This window comes from Babylonia areolata, chromosome 29 (assembly GCF_041734735.1).
Source record: "Babylonia areolata isolate BAREFJ2019XMU chromosome 29, ASM4173473v1, whole genome shotgun sequence".
Classification (NCBI taxonomy): Eukaryota; Metazoa; Mollusca; class Gastropoda; order Neogastropoda; family Buccinidae; genus Babylonia; species Babylonia areolata.
The window spans coordinates 1,370,447-1,391,729 of record NC_134904.1 but is presented as its reverse complement, the minus strand read 5'-3'; the positions used below and the strand labels follow the sequence as shown (position 1 = coordinate 1,391,729).

General features: G+C 42.3%; 2 protein-coding genes and 7 non-coding genes across 9 annotated transcripts in view; 1 reads left to right on the top strand and 8 right to left on the bottom strand.

The window, feature by feature from the left end:
• The window catches only part of LOC143302270 (eukaryotic translation initiation factor 3 subunit C-like), a 35,917-nt gene extending 27,521 nt beyond the window's left edge, over positions 1-8,396 (top strand). Inside the window, exons 19-22 of the mRNA XM_076616864.1 lie at positions 1,637-1,840; positions 2,749-2,908; positions 7,067-7,117; positions 7,918-8,396. Of these exons, the coding sequence (XP_076472979.1) occupies positions 1,637-1,840; positions 2,749-2,908; positions 7,067-7,117; positions 7,918-8,102 (600 nt within the window). The 3' untranslated portion in view covers positions 8,103-8,396. The remainder of the gene's footprint in view (positions 1-1,636; positions 1,841-2,748; positions 2,909-7,066; positions 7,118-7,917) is intronic.
• A 3,313-nt stretch (positions 8,397-11,709) lies between these two features.
• LOC143302272 (large ribosomal subunit protein eL6-like) lies at positions 11,710-21,265 on the bottom strand. Its single transcript, XM_076616869.1, has 5 exons — positions 21,170-21,265; positions 20,814-21,005; positions 19,497-19,545; positions 16,044-16,228; positions 11,710-11,922 (listed from the first exon to the last, which is right to left on the bottom strand). The coding sequence occupies exons 2-5, from the start codon at positions 21,003-21,005 to the stop codon at positions 11,761-11,763; spliced, it is 588 nt and encodes a 195-aa protein (XP_076472984.1). The 5' UTR covers positions 21,170-21,265; the 3' UTR covers positions 11,710-11,760.
• LOC143275113 (small nucleolar RNA SNORD31) lies at positions 16,420-16,487 on the bottom strand. Its single transcript, XR_013053365.1, has one exon. It is a non-coding gene; the product is annotated as a small nucleolar RNA SNORD31 (small nucleolar RNA).
• Positions 16,782-16,850, bottom strand: LOC143275120 (small nucleolar RNA SNORD31). Its single transcript, XR_013053372.1, has one exon. It is a non-coding gene; the product is annotated as a small nucleolar RNA SNORD31 (small nucleolar RNA).
• Positions 17,041-17,109, bottom strand: LOC143275119 (small nucleolar RNA SNORD31). The gene has a single exon (XR_013053371.1). It is a non-coding gene; the product is annotated as a small nucleolar RNA SNORD31 (small nucleolar RNA).
• LOC143275118 (small nucleolar RNA SNORD31) lies at positions 17,131-17,199 on the bottom strand. Its single transcript, XR_013053370.1, has one exon. It is a non-coding gene; the product is annotated as a small nucleolar RNA SNORD31 (small nucleolar RNA).
• LOC143275116 (small nucleolar RNA SNORD31) lies at positions 17,403-17,471 on the bottom strand. The gene has a single exon (XR_013053368.1). It is a non-coding gene; the product is annotated as a small nucleolar RNA SNORD31 (small nucleolar RNA).
• On the bottom strand, positions 17,745-17,812 carry LOC143275115 (small nucleolar RNA SNORD31). Its single transcript, XR_013053367.1, has one exon. It is a non-coding gene; the product is annotated as a small nucleolar RNA SNORD31 (small nucleolar RNA).
• On the bottom strand, positions 18,485-18,555 carry LOC143275114 (small nucleolar RNA SNORD31). The gene has a single exon (XR_013053366.1). It is a non-coding gene; the product is annotated as a small nucleolar RNA SNORD31 (small nucleolar RNA).
• Positions 21,266-21,283: the final 18 nt, after the last annotated feature.

Below are 21,283 nucleotides of genomic sequence, written 5' to 3'. Positions count from 1 at the left end.
AAAAGAAAAGACTGAAAGTTATTTATGTGGCTTGGCTTAGATTGATGTAAGCTTACAGTTGGGTCAGTATCAAAGGGAGAGCTGTATGATCAGTGGTTTCTCCACTGCACTGGCAGTTCATTTTTTGTGAAGGACTATGATTCTCAAACTAAGAGGCAAGACTGCACTGGCTGTTAGGCTGCAGCCTTGATGGCTAGTTGGCCTTTGGGGGCCATCCTAATACTGACTGACTTGGCCAAGAGAGTGGGGATGTCACTCAGGCAAGACACTCCACTGTGATCAGATTCTAGCCCAGACAGTCGGGACAGCAGTTGCCTCACTGATGTTCTCATGGTCAGAGTTGGACTCGCCTGTCATATATATGAGGAGGAAGGTGGCAGAATGGTTAAGATGCTCATCTGCCATTACAGAGTCTGTGAGGGTCTGGGTTCCAATCCCACTCTTGCCCTTTCTCCAAAGGGTGACCGGAAAATCTAGTCATTTGGATGAGATGATAAACCAAGGTCTCATGTGCAGCACGAACTTGGCGCACTGAAAAAGAACCCATGGTGACGAGAGTCATGTCCTCTGGCACAGTTCTGCTGAGTGACCCACTCTGATTGGTACACAATGGCACAGTTCTGCTGAGTGATCCACTCTGATCGGTACACAATGGCACAATTCTGCTAAGTGATCCACTCTGATCGGTACACAATGGCACAATTCTGCTGGGTGATCCACTCTGATCAGTACACAATGGCACAGTTCTGCTAAGTGATCCACTCTGATCGGTACACAATGGCACAGTTCTGCTGAGTGATCCACTCTGATCGGTACACAATGGCACAGTTCTGCTGAGTGATCCACTCTGATCGGTACACAATGGCACAATTCTGCTGAGTGATCCACTCTGATCAGTACACAATGGCACAGTTCTGCTGAGTGATCCACTCTGATCGGTACACAATGGCACAATTCTGCTGAGTGATCCACTCTGATCGGTACACAATGGCACAATTCTGCTAAGTGATCCACTCTGATCAGTACACAATGGCACAGTTCTGCTAAGTGATCCACTCTGATCGGTACACAAATGTATCTGCATGCACTCAAGGCCTTGTGTGTCCGTTTTGCTGCTTGTCCGCCATTTGCCAAGCAGATGTGGTGTAGAGTATATGGAGTTGTCCGAACGCAGTGATGCCTTCTTGAGAAACTGAAACTATCATTTGTATTTGTATTACTCTTTTTGTCACAGCAGATTTCTCTGACTGAAATTTGGGCTGTTCTCCCCAGGGAGAGCGCGTCACTACACTGACAGCGCCACCCTTTTTTTTTCTGCCTGCAATCTTATTTGTTTTCCTATCAAGGTGGATATTTTTACAGAATTTTGCCAGGGACAACCCCTTTTGTTGAAATGGGTTCTTTGATGTGTGCTAAATGCATGCTGCACACAGGACCTCAGTTTATCGTCTCATCCGAATGACTAGCGTCCAGACCACCACTCAAGGCCTAGTGGAGGGGGAGAAAATACTGACAAGTGCCGGTGTGATTCAAACCAGTGCGCCCAGATTTCCTGGCTCCCTAGGTGGACACATTACCCATTGGCCAAGGTTCCCACTTTGTGTGTGTGTGTGTGTGTGTGTGTGTGTGTGTGCAGGTGTGGGACCTGTTCTTCCAGCGGGACAAGGTGCGGGAGCTGATCACCTCGAAGATCCAGGAGGAGAGCCTGCGCACCTATCTGTTCTGCTACAGCAGCGTGTACGACTCCCTGTCCCTGCCTCTCCTGGCCCAGATGTTTGAGCTGGACCGCTTTGTCGTCCACTCCATCATCAGCAAGATGATCATCAACGAGGAACTCATGGTGAGGGGGCTTTGGTTGGTTTTGTTTGTCATGGGTTTTGGGGGGGTGGGTTCAGGTTGTGGCTATGTGTGGGGTGGTGGTGGTGTGTGAGAGTGTATGTGTGTTTGTGTGCATGTGTGTGTGTGCAGGTGTTGGGGTGAGTGTGTGTTGGGAAGCGGGGGTTAATGAGTGTCTAGTTGTGTGTGTGGCCTTGATTATTTTTTGTCCTTTTCTAGACTTGATAATTTAGCACTCTCACAATTTCACATTCTTTTTTGTGGCTAATGTTTGTGAAATGCCTGGTAGAATTCAGTACAGTACAGCAGAATGGAAACAATATGTTGAGCTACCCTACACTATACTACACTACACTACACTACACTACACTACACTACACTACACTAACCACATCACCACACTACACTGCACTGCACTACACTACATTGCAAAGCAATGTAATACAATGCAATGCAATGCAACACAACACATCACATCACAGCACACTGTACTAGAAAGGGTATGAAAGGTTGAGCTGCATTCTTACACCACCACACTACACTACCCTAACCACTACACTACACTACACAACACTACACTACACTACACTACACTACACTATCCAGCCTAGCCCTACCCTGCCCTATCCTACCCTAACCACTACATGACACGACACTACACTATCCAGCCTAGCCCTACCCTGCCCTACCCTACCCTACCCACTACATGACACGACACTACACTATCCAGCCTAGCCCTACCCTGCCCTACCCTACCCTACCCACTACATGACACGACACTACACTATCCAGCCTAGCCCTACCCTGCCCTATCCTACCCTAACCACTACATGACACGACACTACACTAGAAAAGAAATGGAATATTAACTCATGCTGTCCCTCCCCCCCCCCACACCCCCTCCTCCCCCAGGCGTCACTGGACGAGCCGACCCAGATGCTGTCGATGCACCGCACAGAGCCGACCCGTCTTCAGTCGCTGGCCTTGCAGCTGGCGGAGAAAGTGGCCTCCCATGTGGAGAACAACGAGCGCATCATGGAGGTCAAGCAGGGGAACTTCTACTTCCAGAAAAGTAAGTGCTGGGGGGCGGGAAAGGGGGGTTAGGGGGGAGGGGGGGGTCTTGTCTGTGTGCTGATGTGGAGTCAAAGGACAGGCATACACCTGGGGGGGGGGGGGGATTTGTTGTGAGGCTGTGGTGTTAATGGGGGTTATTGTTTTGTGGACTGGTGTCGGTGGATGTTTTGATTTGGTTATGTGTGTATTGTAGTGTGCTATGTGTGTTGTTTTATGTGTGTGTGTTGCTTGTTATTGTGTGAATTGTGTTTGGTGTGTGTGTTATGGGGTGTGTTTTTGTGTTGCTTGTGTGTGTGTTGTTGTTTGTGTTTGACTGTGGTGTGTTTGTGTGTTGTGTTGGGAGTGTGTGTTAATGTTGTGTTTGTTTGTGTTTGCTGATGAGGGTTTGCTGTATTTTTTCAGACTCCTTTTTTTTCCTTTTTATTTTCTTTTGGTTTAAGCATGATGTCATTCTAAAAGCATTTTTTCTTTGTTTTCTTTTTTTGTTGTTGGGTGCGGGATCTGTAGCAGTTTCTTCATAGTCCAGTTTTTGTTGTTTTTTGTTGTTGTATTTTCTTGTAGCATTTTCTTAACTCTTTCTTTTTTTTATTCTTTTCCACAATTTTCTTTATTATCTGTTGTGTTGTTGTTTTTTGTTTGTTTGTTTGGGCTTTTTTTTTCATTTTAGCATTGCCTTTTTGGTCTGGAATTATTTGTGTGTTTGTTTTTCTTTTGCATTTTTCTGCTTCATATGACTAACATGGTAAAGTTGCTGACAATGTGGGATAGAATGTGTTCAGATCATGTGTATGACTTGACTTACATGGTTCTGACAGTGACGGGTGTGTGACAGAATGTGTTCAAATCATGTGTTTGAGGTGACTAACATGGTGAAGCTACTGACAGTGATGCATGGCATTGTGTCCAACAGAGAATGTTTTCTAATCATGTGGTGGTAAGCCAGACAGACACACACGGGTGGCTGGCTCTGGTTGGGTCGGGTTTTGGGGGCATGGCTGGCTTGTGGTTGTGGGGAAAAGATTTTGTTCTGTGTCCCACCTGTCCCCCTCTTCCCTGGTGGATGTTGACTGTGTGTGTGTGTCTGTGTGTACTACAGTGTTGTTCTTTTTCCTGCAAACATATATTCCCCTTTTGGCATGTATGGGTTTGGTGTAATCAGATTTTGGTTGAAAAAAGAGTGGGAAAAAAAGAACAAGAACACAGAGCAGAAGATAAAAGTTGGATGGTCCATGTTCTTTGGCCCGTTCTTTGGCTGTACAGCCAGCTGTGGTGTGAGGTGTCCACTGTTTGCCCTATCCATGTTCCTGGGCCTGTATTGTGGCTGTCCAGCCAGTGATGGTGTGAGGTGTCCACTGTTTGCCCTATCCATGTTCCTGGGCCTGTATTGTGGCTGTCCAGCCAGTGATGGTGTGAGGTGTCCACTGTTTGCCCTATCCATGTTCCTGGGCCTGAATTGTGGCTGTCCAGGCAGTGATGGTGTGAGGTGTCCACAGTTTGCCCTATCCATGTTCCTGGGCCTGTATTGTGGCTGTCCAGCCAGTGATGGTGTGAGGTGTCCACTGTTTGCCCTATCCATGTTCCTAGGCCTGTATTGTGGCTGTCCAGCCAGTGATGGTGTGAGGTGTCCACTGTTTGCCCTATCCATGTTCCTGGGCCTGTATTGTGGCTGTCCAGCCAGTGATGGTGTGAGGTGTCCACTGTTTGCCCTATCCATGTTCCTGGGCCTGTATTGTGGCTGTCCAGCCAGTGATGGTGTGAGGTGTCCACTGTTTGCCCTATCCATGTTCCTGGGCCTGAATTGTGGCTGTCCAGGCAGTGATGGTGTGAGGTGTCCACAGTTTGCCCTATCCATGTTCCTGGGCCTGTATTGTGGCTGTCCAGCCAGTGATGGTGTGAGGTGTCCACTGTTTGCCCTATCCATGTTCCTAGGCCTGTATTGTGGCTGTCCAGCCAGTGATGGTGTGAGGTGTCCACTGTTTGCCCTATCCATGTTCCTGGGCCTGTATTGTGGCTGTCCAGCCAGTGATGGTGTGAGGTGTCCACTGTTTGCCCTATCCATGTTCCTGGGCCTGTATTGTGGCTGTCCAGTCAGTGATGGTGTGAGGTGTCCACTGTTTGCCCTATCCATGTTCCTGGGCCTGTATTGTGGCTGTCCAGTCAGTGATGGTGTGAGGTGTCCAATAGTGTCTTCCCTTTATCCTGTTCATGTTCATTGGTCTATTCTGTGGCTGTCCAGCTATTAATTGGTGATGTGATGTGTCCACTGTGTGTACAGTGTCTTCCTTCCCTTTGTCCTATCCATGTTCCTGGGCCTGAATTGTGGCTGTCCACCCAGTTGTGCTTTCGTCGTTCTGTTCTGGGTCACCTCTTTGTGTAGGGGATTGGGTCTGTTGTGTCTGTATATAAATGTGTGTGTATATACAACATGATGGTGGAGGAAAACAAGTACAGGAAACAACTTAACAACCCGTCTGTGTTTTATTTAGTTATTTATTCATTTTCAGATTAATTGCAAAGATGAATAAAGAGAAGAAAATTTCCTATTAAGTTGGAGAACAATGTAAACCCTTCAAAGACAGTAATGGGCCGTACGAAATGTCTCTGAGGCAGAGAGCCAGTTACATATCTACTTTCTATATTTTGTTAACTGTTCTCTTTATTCTTCCAGTGAAAAGCTCTTAGATCTTCCAAAATGTAAAATGAAGACAGTTATGGAACATGGTTTTAGTTTCACTGCTCCTGAAATTTGTAACTTGCTACCATCCTGTCTGTGTAACAGTTTGACACTGAGTGAATATAAAATCAGTCTCAAGACAAATATATTTTGCCTTGCATCCAATTAGTTATGTTACAGACTGTGTTTCGGAGAATGGTTGTTACTATGTGGTGGTAGAGCATGAATGTGTGAGTGGAGAGTGTTTGGTGCAATGAGTTGCATTCATCAAGATTATGCACAACATAAAAATGATTCATTATTATTACTGTTGTTATTATTTTTTCTAGATAAGTATTTGTTACCGTAAAGTGTGTGTGTATGCTTGAGTAAATGGAGATTTGTACTGCTTCCTTGCGGTCGCAAGAAAATATTGTGAGATGGTGGATCACTGGTGTCATGATGAGATTGTGTGTGGAAAAAACAGTCTCTCAGCCTTGTGTTCTTCAGCTGGATGCTCATTTTATTTCAGAAGCCTATATGTTTGTGTGTTTGCGTGTGTGTGTGCGTGTGTGTGTGTGCGTGTGTGCGTGTGTGCGTGTATGTGTGCGTGTGTGTGTGTGTGTATGTGTGTGTGTGTATGTGTGTGTGTGTATGTGTGCGTGTGTATGTGTGTGTGTGTGTATGTGTGTGTGTGTGTGTGTAAAAGAGTGAGAGTGATTTTTTTTCTTTTCAAATATGAAATGTTGTTCAGAGAGTTTTATATTAAATTTTGATGTGTTATAATAAATTTTGATTTTGACCTAAGCAGCAGTGTGTTTAAAAAGCTTGTAAATATAGTAACATCTAGAATATACATACCATATTCATTAACGAACGCTTATCAACAAAAAGAAAACAGAAGGAACACATTTTTTATCAATGATATATCATATACTTTTATCCAAAAGTAGAAAATGGAATTAGGGTAAGCTCAGATTTTTTTTCTTTCTGATATCTGGTATTTTAAACACACAGTCATTTTCTGTATGCACACCGTATTGTATCACTTTTTTGTGAAAAGATAAATGGAAGACCAGTTGTGATAATGTACCTAGAGTAGTTTGGTCACTTAGTATTCACAACATCCTTTCAACTGCATAGTCAACATTTTTCAAGCTAAAAACCCCAACCAGAAACTTATAAAATAACACTTCCCCACTTCAGCAGTGAGCAAACTGTGATTCTTCACTATAATTTCTGTACTAACCTTGCTCTTTGGTCATCTTTGTGATGTGGTGTATGTGTATACCATTTAAAGACTTCTTGATGCTGTTAATGCTTTTAAGTACACCCAAGTTGTGTCAGGTTCTGTTTATTACGTGGTGTATGTATATGTTATATATATCAGATAGAGTTAAAGCTATCAGAGTACACCTAAGTTGTGTCAGGAATGTTTGTAGATTGAGGATGGTTACTAGTATAAGTGTAGAAGTAACGGTTGGATCACCTTGTGTTTTGCAGACACTCAGAACTACCAGCAGAACCAGAACTGGGGAGGGAACAAGTTCCAAGGTGTGTATGGGTTTCTTCTCACCTTCCTTCTGCTGTCACTGCTTGGATCATGTGTGAAGGAGTCATTTTTGCTTTAACTTGTGTCCTTTGCTGCCCCGTCTGTACAAGGTAGAACAGCAGTATGAAAAAAGGTGTTGTATGGGGGATCAGTATAGATAGTGTTTAGGGTCAGAGTCCCCAGGTCCTCAGCAAACCTACTTGCTTACTTTGACCAACTTGGTGGATAGGGAAACATTGCTGTTGGGCCAGGCTGCCCCTGGAACAACAGAAAGTAGTGTTTGTGCACAAAGAGAGAGAAACCTGTTCTGTGGTGGCTGGCCCCTGTTCAGGTGTATGACACAAAATGAGAACTGTGCTTGTGTGCTTTTTACTCTGTCCACTTGCATCTATCAGACCTTACACAATCAAGAAATATATTTTTCACATTCATTTGGAGGGGATAGTGGGGCTCAAGTTACATGTTTATTCCTGATAAATAAACCCAGATTTTTCAAAGAGGGTGCTGCAGGGGCACAAGGAAGGGAGGTAATATACTAAGGGAGGTCACTAGCTGCTGCTGCTTTCAGACGGGGAATCAGACCCCTACTCCAAGTCTGCACCAGTGGGTCATGGTAAAATTGTACGATAAAAATGTTATTGTAGGAAAACAATTTCAGTTTAATTATAATCTGCTTTTGTTAGGAATAAAACAAACGAAAGCTTCACGTACCATTTCTTCGTGTGAAGATGTGAAAACCAAAGCAACTGTTGAGTGATTGTAGTGTGTGTTGACTGCACGTTCTCATGTGTGCTGCTTGCAGGCCGCAGAAACGACCGGCGGGATAACCAGCGCTACGATAGGAACCGCAACTACAACCGGGACAGGGACAACTACCGGGACCGGGACAACTATCGCGACAGGGACAACTACAGAGATCGCGACAACTACAGAGACCGTGACAACTACAACCGGGGAGACCGTGACCACTACAGGGAGCGGAACTAGTTCCTTCCACCCTCTTACCTCCCTTCCCTTCCCATCATGCACTGGTGTGTGTGGCTGGGAGGCTGCATTACAGAGAACATGGAGATGCAGATCGTGACGTGCACAGTGGGAGTGTGTGACATGAGTGTGGCTTGGTTTGTGAGGCATTGCTCATGGTCTGTGTGTTGGGAAACAGCTGGCGTTGTGCTGATGATGTTGTGCCTATGTTTGGGAACAACTGGCGATGGTTTGCATCCCTGTTTGATGCAGTGGATTTTGTCTGGTAATGACGGTTTGAATAAATCATTGTCCTTATCCCATGTTGTGTTGGGTGAGAAAGGTTTGTTTTGTTTGGTGAGGAAGTTTTTTTGTGTTTTTGGTGAGAAAGGTTGGTGTGTTTTGTATTGAGCGAGAAAGGTTGATGTGTTTTGTATTAGGTGAGAAAGGTTGGTGTGTTTTTGGTGCGAAAGGTTGGTGTTTTGTATTGGGTGAGAAAGGTTTGTGTTTTTGGTGAGGAAGGTTGGTGTGTTTTGTATTGGGTGAGAAAGGTTGGTGTGGTGTCTTTTTGATTGGTGAGAAAGGTTGTTGTATTTTGTTTGTGTTATGTTTTTTTTGTTGGGCTGAGAAAGCTTTATGTGATGTCACTTGTACATTAAAAAAAAAGGAGCCAGGTTTGTGTACATTGTATAAAAAAAGAAAAAAAGGGCATTGTGAGCAGCTGACCAATCCAAGTGAACAGAGCAGATGTACCCACAACTTGGTGCGCCTTGGCATGATGGGGAGCAGGCAGTGACATCAAAAGATGCCTCAGCAAGGCCACAATCACTTTCAGTATGCTCAACAGCTTCTGGAGATCCACCTAGTACAGCACCAACACCCAGCTGAAAATGGTTTGCTGCTCACTTTCCACATTGCTGTATGGCTCAGAATTCTGCTGTGAGGATGACAGTAATCATATGAAGTTGTCAATCTTCAACACGAACAGCCTCTGAAGAATCCTGTGAATCTCGGCCAATACCCTCTCCAAGTAACTAGCAATGCAGTGAAGAGACCCTCATGATGACAAGGCAGTGGAAATGGATTGCGCACATGTAAAGAGAGTTGGGTAACATCACCCGCATAGCCTTTCACAGGACACCAGAGAGGAAGGCCAAAGAACACCCGACAGAACAGTCGAAGTGCCACTCAGACTTGCCCAAAACAGACGAGTGGCGGTTCTGTGTTGCTGCCCTGCATACCAGAAGGCATAGTGAGCAGTAAGTGTTGTGAGGTGCTGCTGGCTGTGAACCCAATTATAGAAATCTTTTGTCAGGTTCAAGTGGTCCTGTTGTGGTCAGCTGGACTGGATTTGGGAATCGGTTCTAACTTTGAGTTCTTTGGGCACAGAATTCATGGATGCATATCAGATCCAACATTTTCAGACTGATTTTTTCCTGCCAGACTGGTTGCATTCTGACGGATTTTAGCCAGTGTAATATCTATCTGGTTGTTTTTTTTTCTCCAACCTTTAATGTCACCGGAAGGTCTTCTGTCACATTATTTTTTCAATCAACCTGCTTTTCCTGAATCCCCTTAGTTATATTAAATTGCCTGAAATCAGAATTCAGACACTCACCCCCTTACATGACCCAAAGTCACTGAAATATTCTCTCAGTGCCATGTTACAAACACACCCACAGCCAAGGTGACTAATACTCCTTGATGCCATGCTACAAACACACCCACAGTGACTGAAATACTCCCTCTTGATGCCATGTTACACACCCAATGTGAAATATTCCCACTCTTGATGCCATGTTACATAAACACCCACATCCATGGTGCTGAAATACTCCTTGATGCCATGTTACAAACACACCCACAGTGACTGAAATACTCCCTCTTGATGCCATGTTACACACCCAATGTGAAATATTCCCACTCTTGATGCCATGTTACATAAACACCCACATCCATGGTGCTGAAATACTCCTTGATGCCATGTTACAAACACACCCACAGTTACTGAAATACTCTCTTGATGCCATGTTACACACCCAATGTGAAATATTCCCACTCTTGATGCCATGTTACATAAACACCCACATCCATGGTGCTGAAATACTCCTTGATGCCATGTTACAAACACACCCACAGTGACTGAAATACTCCTCTTGATGTCATTTTATGTAGACACCCACACCCAAGGTGACTGAAATACTCCCTCTCTTGATGCCATGTTAAACACCCACCCACCCACATGCACCCATGGTTTCTGTTAAACACTTCTCAAATACTAAAACAAGTGATGGATTTAATTTTGGACATGTCAATTTGGAAATCAGTTCAGAAATTCTCCCACCGATGCTGTTCAGCGTAGTTGACCTCATCGCAGACAATGACCATTCTTTCAGGGATTTGTCATGCCTATTCAGTACAAACTGTTTGAAACTTTGGAATATTGGAGATATTCACAAGTCAAGATTTGCAGCACCATGTAAGGTACACCACACACACTGGCGGTGGACCTGGGCACAGAGTAAATTGAGCACAGCTGTGGTCACCATGACGGCGGCACCAGCACATTCACACTGTTCCTGCAGTATCATTTTTTTCAATTTCAGTTTCTTTCTGAGGCACCACTGCATTCAGACAAATCCATATACGCTACACATGTGCTAGGCAGATGACAGCAGCATGACCCAATGCGTTTTGGCTTTGAGTGCATGCACATCATGTGTTAGTGTACCTATCAGAGTGGATGTCTTCTACAGAATTTTGCCATAGAACAACTATCTCATTGCCATCGGTTTTTCAATGAGCCAATAATGTGCTGCACATGGACCTCAGTTAATCATCTTATCTGTACAACTAGACGTCGTTTGATTTTTCAGTCAAATTTAAGAGAGCAGGATTCAAACCCTGACCCTCACTGGATTGGCAGACAAGTGTCTTTACCATTCTTCCACCTTTCTCATTGGCGTGTACTGTTGGATACTCCAGATGTTGAGGCTGAATTCATCTTGAAATCCTTCCCCTGTCCAAGAGTCCAACATTATGTGCAATGAACAAGGTGTAGGGAGAATGTTCAGATGACCACACCCACGGACTATGAACCAGCTTTTTATCCATTTCTAAATATATTTTGTTTTCGATGTGTTTCTAAATATATTTTGTTTTCATTTTATATTTCGTTTTCTATGTGTTTGCTCTTTACGGTTTGAAATTACGCCTTATATATGTTATGTCAAAATTTCTATTGATGTCTAAGTGATGGTTTTAATAATAAATTTTGTCTTTTTCCTGTGCTGTAATTTCATGTTTGGATACCCGGACATAAGAAACAATAAAAAATATATAAACATAAAGTTTCTGTGAAAGCACAGTAGTGAAATATTCCATCTAAATATATCCTTAAAAGTAAAATAATACGTTATGTCAGAGGAATGATGTTAGGTGCTAAATAAAATTGGCACCAATTTCACTATGCAAGCTGATTTGAGGCCAGACAGGATCTGAGGAATATTTATGTGTGTCATGCAGGTTATGACTGACGTCATGTGTACACCACCACCATGCCACACCCACTTTGTGATCATTCACACAGGCACAGTGACCCTCACTCAACACACGACACTCAACACAGCGGTCTCACTTGACATATTTATTGACAGAGGACCAACACACAGAATCCAAGCACTCAGAACTGCATGAGGTGAGGGTACTGTTTGTTGTTGAGGGAGAACATGGCCCCCAGATAGCCAAACAGCATCTTTTTCTCGGGGTTGGTGCGGATCACGTCCAACAGCTGTTTGTCCACCTCTGCCTGGTCCTGTTTGCGCTCCTCAGACACTGTGTACACCTGAACACACGCAACAAATAATACAATAAAATGACGCATTTGTACAGTAATGGACCTTGCCCACTGACAAACCAAACAGCCTTCACTCACAATCTATGTGTATGCACAACACATAACCAAAGGAATGAAAGACAAAACTTATCAATACATGTAGATAGAACACAAGATAATCTGTGGATGGAAAGGGGGGAGGAGCCAATTCAGAAAGACGTCAGTTTTATGGACAGACGAGAGGGCTGGGATAAGGGTGGACAATCAGAAACATTTTCCATGCCAACTACCATGTTCCAACTCTCACTCAGCTGGTGGTGGTCAGAAAGCCATATGAATACATCAGGAGTCAGCGACTCTAGTCCATTCATGGAATATCATCATTCCACACCCGCTTCACTCAAGACCTTACATTATCATAACTAGGCTCTTTCTTCGCAGAAGCAAGTGAACTCCTTGCATTCTCACTGACATGCCACTCCATCTCCCTGAAAGTCTCTTCAGCCTGCTCAAACCTGACAGAGAATGTGTGAAGTTACCAATAAACTAAAAGGTACTGGTAAAGTCACCCCCCAACTCCTACCCAAAAAAAGAAGAGAGAAAAAAGATGGTAAGTACTTCAGCCTACAATGCAGGGAAAATCTATTTTCACTATTTAAATGAACACATCCTCTCCCACACACAAAGCCAGTGCCACTATGCTGTCAGTTTCAGAGGTCCAACACAAATAATGTAAACAATTCTCCCAGGACAAGCCACCATGTATGGCACAACAGCATAACCAGAAACAACAGAAACTACCATGACTGAAAAACATGGACATTACTGACTGCAATTATCTCTTACATCTCTCCATTCATATAATTTCAAACACTTGAGCAAGTCGAGATACAGAAGGCCTAATCCAGTTGAACATTTTTTTCTTGGGCCCTTAGCAAACAAACTTCTCAGAAAACAAAGGAAAAGAATAGCCAGCAAAAAAGTGGTTTATTCAAACAATCACTATTGACTACTTGCATTGCTGTTGTTGAGCTGACTGAACTGTGTGTTCAAGGAAGGAAAGCCACTCAGAAAACCATATGAATCGATCAGCAGTGTGTCAGCGACTCTAGTCCATAATGGTATCTCATCATGTGCTTTCCACTGATTACTTACAATTCTCTCTACACTGTCCACGCACCCCCCTCCCCCTTCACTGTGCTCCACCCCCTTCCCAAATGGCCTCACACATGGAAGAAACATGCAGCATATGTAGATGGCCACAACAAATACGTAAACCTTTCTAACAGTGTTAGCAGATATCACTTTTCCCACTCTTGGCTTTACTTGTACACAATCATTTTCTGGGGTCAGATTCCCCGATTTCTGTTTCAGTCTGAAAGAGCTAACACAAAAGTCAAGAAATATAAGAAATTGCCACTTTCAAGTCTTTCTTCTGATTTCAGACTCGAGTCTGAAAATGTCCTGTCTGGCTCACAGAATGTGGCATTAAAAGGAAACAAAATGCAACTGAATTCTAAAGGCTCAGGATTTCCCTGACACTCAAAACAGATCTGTGCTGCGTAAGGCTAAGCCAGCCCAATTTCTCAATCATCCTGAAAGTATTAACAAGAACAGCAGCAGGACTGAAGGTAGACCCCGAACTAGCATGTAACAGGAGTGTTGATCAGCAAACCTTTGTATGCATCAGGAGTCAGAGACTCTAGCCTGGTGAGTTCATCATGTCAACACTTCCATCCAAAACAACAGTCAAGACGCAGAATCTCTCCCTCCCATTTCCAAATGGATGAATGCATGCAACAGAAAGCACTTGACCTACAGGGATGCGACAGCCTGGCATGCAAGAAGTGCCCACTGCCAGTATTTCATGGCTGGACTTGTACAGAAACATCTGTCAATTCTATTTCTGAGTAACAGTACCTCCATTCAGTTACCTCTCCCTGAACCTCAGGCAATGTAAACCTACTGCTCCAGCTTTTGTCACATAGTAACTCAGCAGCCTCACAAATGACTAAAACAGGAAATTACAAAAGCAACAAACCTCTCACAATACTATTACATAAAGCTGAAAACAGTTACATGCTTACTTCTCAACGCTTAAACAATTCAAAAGAAAAAAATATCCAAGACAACCAAAGGGAAATTTTCTATCTAAAATTACGTTTAAATAACATATTTATCGTGACCCAACTAGTGCAGACTCTGGCAGGGGTCTGACATTCCTGTCCTGTACAAACTACTATCCACCTATGCGGAGAAAACGAAACTACGGCTGATAACCTACCGGAAGTAGGTAACCTCCTTTTTGTCCCGCTGGCTGGCGCCCTCTTTTTCCGGCAACCATTATGACTCCTGTTCTTGTGCTCTTCATACATCTAAGTTTTTTTTTTGTATTTTCTGTCTGTCGATTGTCTGGCGTTCTTCCAACCCACCTATTTAGTGCAACCATCTTCTTTAGGAAAGGAATGTCAACATATCATGACAGGATATGTGGAGACCAACATTCACCTATGTAAACAGTTCTCAAGTGAACAAAAATAAGGAAAGCCACTCAGAAAACCATATGAATCGATCAGCAGTGTGTCAGCGACTCTAGTCCATAATGGTATCTCATCATGTGCTTTCCACTGATTACTTACAATTCTCTCTACACTGTCCACACCCCCCCTCCCCCTTCACTGTGCTCCAGCCCCTTCCCAAATGGCCTCACACATGGAAGAAACATGCAGCATATGTAGATGGCCACAACAAATACACAAACTTCTCTAACAGTATTAGAAGATACTGCTTTTCCTCACAACAATCATTTTTGGGGTCAGATTCCCCGATTTCTGTTTCAGTTTGAAAGAGCTAACACAAAAGCCAAGAAATAAAGTCATAAGAAATTGCCATTCCCAAGTCTTCTAATTTCCGACTCAAGTTCGAAAATGTCCTGTCTGGCCTTTAGAGAATGTGGCATCAAAACAAACAAAATAGCACCAGTTCCAAAGGCTCAGACTTTCCTTGACACTCAAAACAGATCTGTACTGTGTAACACAGCCCAATTTCTTAACCACGCTGTAAGCATCAACAAGAACACCAGAACAGAGGTCAGACCTCTATTTGACAGAAGTGTTGATCAGCAAACCTTTGTATACATCAGGAGTCAGAGACTCTAGCCTGGTGAGCTCATCATGTCAACACCTCCATCCAAATTAACTGTCAAAACAGGATACCACCCCCCCACCTCCAAATGGATGAATACATTCAACTGCATATCTGAACTGCAGGAATGTGACAAGTCAGACATGCAAATGGTGATTAGAGCCAATGCTTTATGGCTGGACTTCCACTACACCTCAGCATGAAGATAAATGCTGCTGCAAGAACTGAGAATGGGAGTGACCTTATGAGCAGAGGGAATTTCAATCTAAAAGTGATAACAGACATCTCTCATTTCTAAGTAACACTACCACCAGTCAGCTACCATTCTCTAAACATGAGGCTGCATAAACCTGCTGCTCCAGCTTCACATTTTTCATACGCTACACAACTCTCAGCAATCCAATAAAAAAAAACAACAACAAAAACAAAAAACAAAAAAACCTACAGGAAATGACAGAAGCAATAAACCTCTCACAACACTATCAAATAAAGTTGAAAACTGCTATATACTTACTTCTCAACAGTTGAAAATGTAAAGAAAACTATCCCAAAGACAATCAAACCCACTCTTTGTTTTTCATTGTAACATCTGTAGGTCAGGTCAGGGTAAGTTAAGACCAACATTCACCTATGCAAACAGTTCTCAAGTGAACAAAAATAAGGAAAGCCACTCAGAAAACCATATGAATCGATCAGCAGTGTGTCAGCGACTCTAGTCCATCATGGTATCTCATCATGTGCTTTCCAAGGACTGCTTGACCATTGGGTTTTTTTGTACACGCACTGTCAGCATGTTTTTCTAAAGGTAGAAGAGAAGTATGTCACACTGAGAGGTTGAGCACAGGTTTTGGCACCCATGACGCCAAAAAGTAAGGCAGAAGTATGACACAGTGACAGGTTAAGAGACCTGATATTCATGTTTGCCATAAGGTAATGCAGAAATACGACACAATGCCAGGCTATGTACGTGCAGGGCCTGTACCCACCTCCTTCTTTGTGTCAAAGATCTCGCCCTCTGTGTGCTTGGGTTTGCGCAGCTTCTGTCTGCGGAAGTACTCGTCGTTGAGGCGGTCAGGGATCTTCAGGCCCTTGATGTCCAACTTGGTTTTGGTGGAGATGACGTACGCCTGGTTGATGCGCCTCAGAGGGCAGCCGTTCAGGTGGTAGGGGCCTGCACAGCACATCACAACACAAACCTCCCTTTACACATCACAACACAAACCTTTCTGTCAACAAGGTCAGCTTGCTGGGCCCAGGTTCTTACCACACACTTTCACTGACAACAATTAGTTATCAATCATAACCACAGTACTTCTTTTACAGAATTCCATCTCCTGATGTCAAACATGTTTCTGTTCCACAGCTTTATCAGACAAACCAATCAGTCATAACAGAATCAGACTGGGGCGGTAAGTAATTCATCATCAAAGCCAGAACAGACCCAGTGCATGGACAGTAGACACACTGTTACACTGGTGCTGGTGTAAATCAAGAACTAACAATAGCATATGACACTGATCAAACAGTTCAACATACAAAAACACGCAAAAACAAGGTAAAACAAGACTTCAAAATATCAAAGCACACAAAAACACACATTGCAAAACAGACCAGAAGCACCTCTTCTTGGTGTTGAGAAGTTTTCTCCAGATCTAGGCACAAAGAACCAAGACACAAAGAAAACTGCATTTAAAAAAAAATTAAAAAAAATTCTTGATTCAGAGCTCTATCAGACAAACCAATCAGTCATGACAGAATCAGACTGGGGCGGTAAGTAATTCATCATCAAAGCCAGAAACAGATGTAACTAATATTCCAGAAACAGATTTAGTAATTTTCTTCTGTAACTGTACTAAACGTATTTCTATCACGTGTAACAAGATGACTGACAAAAGTGGACACTGACAAACTAATTCTGTCATAAAAGAACCAGAAATCTAATAAAAATTATTGTTTGCTATTCTTTGTTGTTGTTGTTCCTGAGCTTTATCAGACAAACCAATCAGTCATGACAGAATCAGACTGGGGCGGTAAGTAATTCATCATCAAAACCAGAAACAGATGTAACTAAGAGCTTTATCAGACAAACCAATCAGTCATGACAGAATCAGACTGGGGCGGTAAGTAATTCATCATCAAAACCAGAAACAGATGTAACTAATATTCCAGAAACAGATTTAGTAATTTTCTTCTGTCAATCAACTAAACATGTTTCAGTCACAAGTGTAACAAGATGACTAAGTGGTAAGCTTGACACTGACAAAACAATTCCTTACGATTGAGTCATAAAAGAACCAGAAATCTAATAAAAATTAGTTTGCTATTTTTGTTGTTGTCGTTCCAGAGCTTTATCAGACAAACCAATCAGTCATGACAGAATCAGACTGGGGCGGTAAGTAATTCATCATCAAAACCAGAAACAGATGCAACAAACATTGTGACAAAAAATTTAGTAACAGTGCATTTCTGCGACTGTCTTCTATGACTGACTGTGGCACCAACAAAACAACATACGCAAGGCACAAACACACAAAAACAATGAAAAACATTAGAATGCTACCACTGAACAAGGAAGCCTTACTTGGTCTTGGGGATTTATTAAGATCCCATCACAAAACTAAAAGAATTAAGAATGATACACTGTGATAGCCCGTGCTTTGAAAATGCACGTTCTTTTTTTCTCCACAGCTTTATCAGACAAACCAATCAGTCATGACAGAATCAGACTGGGGCGGTAAGTAATTCATCATCAAAGCCAGAAACAGATGTTATAAAGACAACATTAACTGAAGACATACTATCATACACTAGGCACCTACATCATAACAAGGTGAATGACAAAGTTATCGGCTGTGACAGAATTCCATTGACAGACCAGTGAACATAACCATGTATCTAACAAACAAGCTGACTAAACACCATGTTCCAAAGTTTTATTTGGGAAAAAAAAAAATCAAAAAAAAAATCTAAACCAGCCATGACTGAATGAGTTTAGGGCCGTAAATAATCATCATTAACGCCTGAAACAGACACAACAAAAATGTAAAATATGGATGCCACACTGTTGTGCATTCTGACTGTTTCTGCAGTAAAGTATTTATTCTTTTCATCATAAAATGGTTTACTTAATGGCATGACTGTCAGTGACTGACCGTGATCAGACCGGGCGAGAAACCACTGTTACTTCAATACATGTTACTGTTTCACCTACATGGGACTAGAACATTGTACTGCACAAAGCCGAGCAAGTTAAGCAGTGCATCAAGCATCCTGTCTCCTCAACATCATGCCACATTCAGTCTCAGCGATAACGGATAAAACAATTTCAAGGATAACAGCATTGTAAAAGTACAGTGGCTCTGCTGCCAAGACACATGAACAAAATTCCACACAGTGCATCCACTTTTTTTTTTTTTTCGTACGCAAGGGCTGTCAGAACTACCCATCAGTCACAGAAAAATCAGACTGGGGCGGTAAAAAAAAATCATCATTCCAGCCCACTGTAACATCCAGTATGGTAATGGTGTCTTTGAATTAAGATATATACGAGACAACATTCTTCTAAGATGATAACTTACTGAACATATAGTTTGCCTTCTCTCCGCCTTCATAAATGGGGACAAGGATATTTGGCAGGACATATAATTCTGAATGACATTTGACAATACATTTAAGTTTTAACACAGTTAGCTGTTGTGTAATACTCAGCCATGGATAGAAAGAAGCAATGAAGACACACATATAATAATAATAATGGATACTTATATAGCACACTATCCAGAAAGCTGCTCTAGGTTCTTTACAAAAGCGCTTTGTTAACATAAAACATTACATCTATGTTACATACACACACTAAAATATGACTACACACACACACACACACACACACTGCATACATACAGTTTAAAAATACATGTGTATCTAACAGCTACCCTAACACATACGCACACATAAGCAGGCACAAACTTACATAAACGCACGCACACACAATACACATTCATATACATGCATGTAGTTATGTACACATACATATGTATACATACATAGTCAAGCACAGCTAACGCAAAGGAAGTGGACCTGCCACAATTGAACTTACTGCTGAGGGAAAAGGTGAGTTTTCAGATGAGATTTAAAAGATGCGAGGGAATCAGAATGACGTAGGCTATCAGGGAACTTGTTCCATGTCTTTAGCGATTGAAAAGAAAACGATCTGTGTCCATAGGTCTTACATACGTTACATATGATGCGACATCATTGTCAGAAACATTTGGAAAGTCAGCCTGTTCAGCTAAGCCTAATGACTGTCAGATTTGTTTCATTCTCCAGTCTGTTCAGTCTTCATCAGTGTGACCAAAGAATAAGGGCACAACACATAGTTGTTTAAACAGATGAATTCTGGAGTTTGATGATTTTTCACAATACTGTATAAGGCAGTTTACCTGTGACAAGGAGGAGTCCAGAGTTCAGCTGCTTCAGGAACACCACTCTCTGCAACACACACAGTGAACATCACTGCAGGTATCCAGTCCACTTCCACACACCATTACCTAAATACCACGACTGATAAAATATACAATGGTTTCAATTTTAAATGAGACTTCTTCTGATTCACAACTCCCATGTCAACAGAAGTACAGACCTACTACAGTGTTAATGCCCGAACTTTCTTGTGCCAATATTGGTAAACAGGAGACCACGTGGCTTGTTTCAGATTCAATTTAATGAATGAGGCAAAGCATGCCTACTGATCCAACATATGCTACACAACATCTGATTTAAAATATTTGCCCCCTCAAATGGAGTAGATGACCCCATTGACTCATAAACCAAATGTCCTGGTCATGCCTCAAGAGCCTACCCCTGGTTTGTATAAAACAACTGGCACGAAATGAACAAAAAAACAAACAAAAAGTAAATATACTCAATAAAATCAATGAGGTAAACGTGTACAACCACTCGTGTGTGTAACTACAGGTGTGCAAATGCACATTAAGATACAAAATGCACATACACCAATTTGCAGTCTCACATACCTAAGCTCAACCCTCAACCAACATACAAACCCAGGCACCACCCTATACACACACACACGGTTGTAACCCACATGACGGATTCACCTGTTACCTCGAAGGAGTATGCGATTCATGTATCAATTACAATAATAACAGTTAAGTTCATGACGAACCGAAAGCATTTGCTTAAAATTGAATCTGAATGTTTCCACTTGGCTGATCTTTTACATGCCATGGTAAATGCTTAAGAAGTTACTATTGAATCTGAACCTTTCATTTTAAATTTAATGGAGATATGCAGCAAGTGTATCACTATTGCAGATTTTGTAGTCCATCCAATACTTTTCTTTTATATTTAATGGTGATATGCAGCAAGTGTAGGCCTATCACTAATGTAGATACTGTTGACCATCCAATATTTTCCTTTTTCCAGTTTGGTTAGGTGGTGGGTTTCCGCAATGTAACACACAACAATTGCTAATAATTCTTTTTAAAATCTGACATGGGATTTTGAAAACACTATTTTCAAATCGTACAGATGAATTTGTATCCCTGAAAATACCTAATGCATGCAGTAGACTGATATATAAAATGTGAACGAAAACACGGAGCACACTATACATGTCCGATGGGCTGAAGATGACAACAATATCAACTTTCTTTCATAGTTGGTAGGCACGGTAAGTAATAGCTTGCTAGTTATGTTTGCTATGCATAGGGGGAAGAGAAAGTAATACTGCCTACCTTTCCCTTGTGTCTACCGGCAAGGAGAATCAACACAGTGCCAGGAGTGATGTTGGCACGAAGCTTGCGCTTTTGTTGTCCAAAAAACTTTTGGCGTGGGTGCAAGCGTTTCTTTTTGTCCTCAGTAGGATAGTTACGTGGCAATCGGGGTTTTTTGGCGACCTTGCCATCTGATCCAGCGGTAGGAGCCATCTGTGAAAAAAAGAAGAGGAATACATGAATGAACGAGAATACACGATCATGTGCAATGGACTTCGAAAGCAGGGCATACATTTCATTCAATATAATCATGAAGGATTTGGATTTACACAAATTAAAAGGCTGAATCGATAAACAACGATGTTTCTGCTACTTACATTTATGCGTCAAAATTAAGATGACTTAGTAAATGCACAGTTTGTTTCCGATTCTTTGCTTTCTCCCGTTTCTAAACCCACCTTGCTCTGGTACGAAGCGGAAAAGGAAGTCAC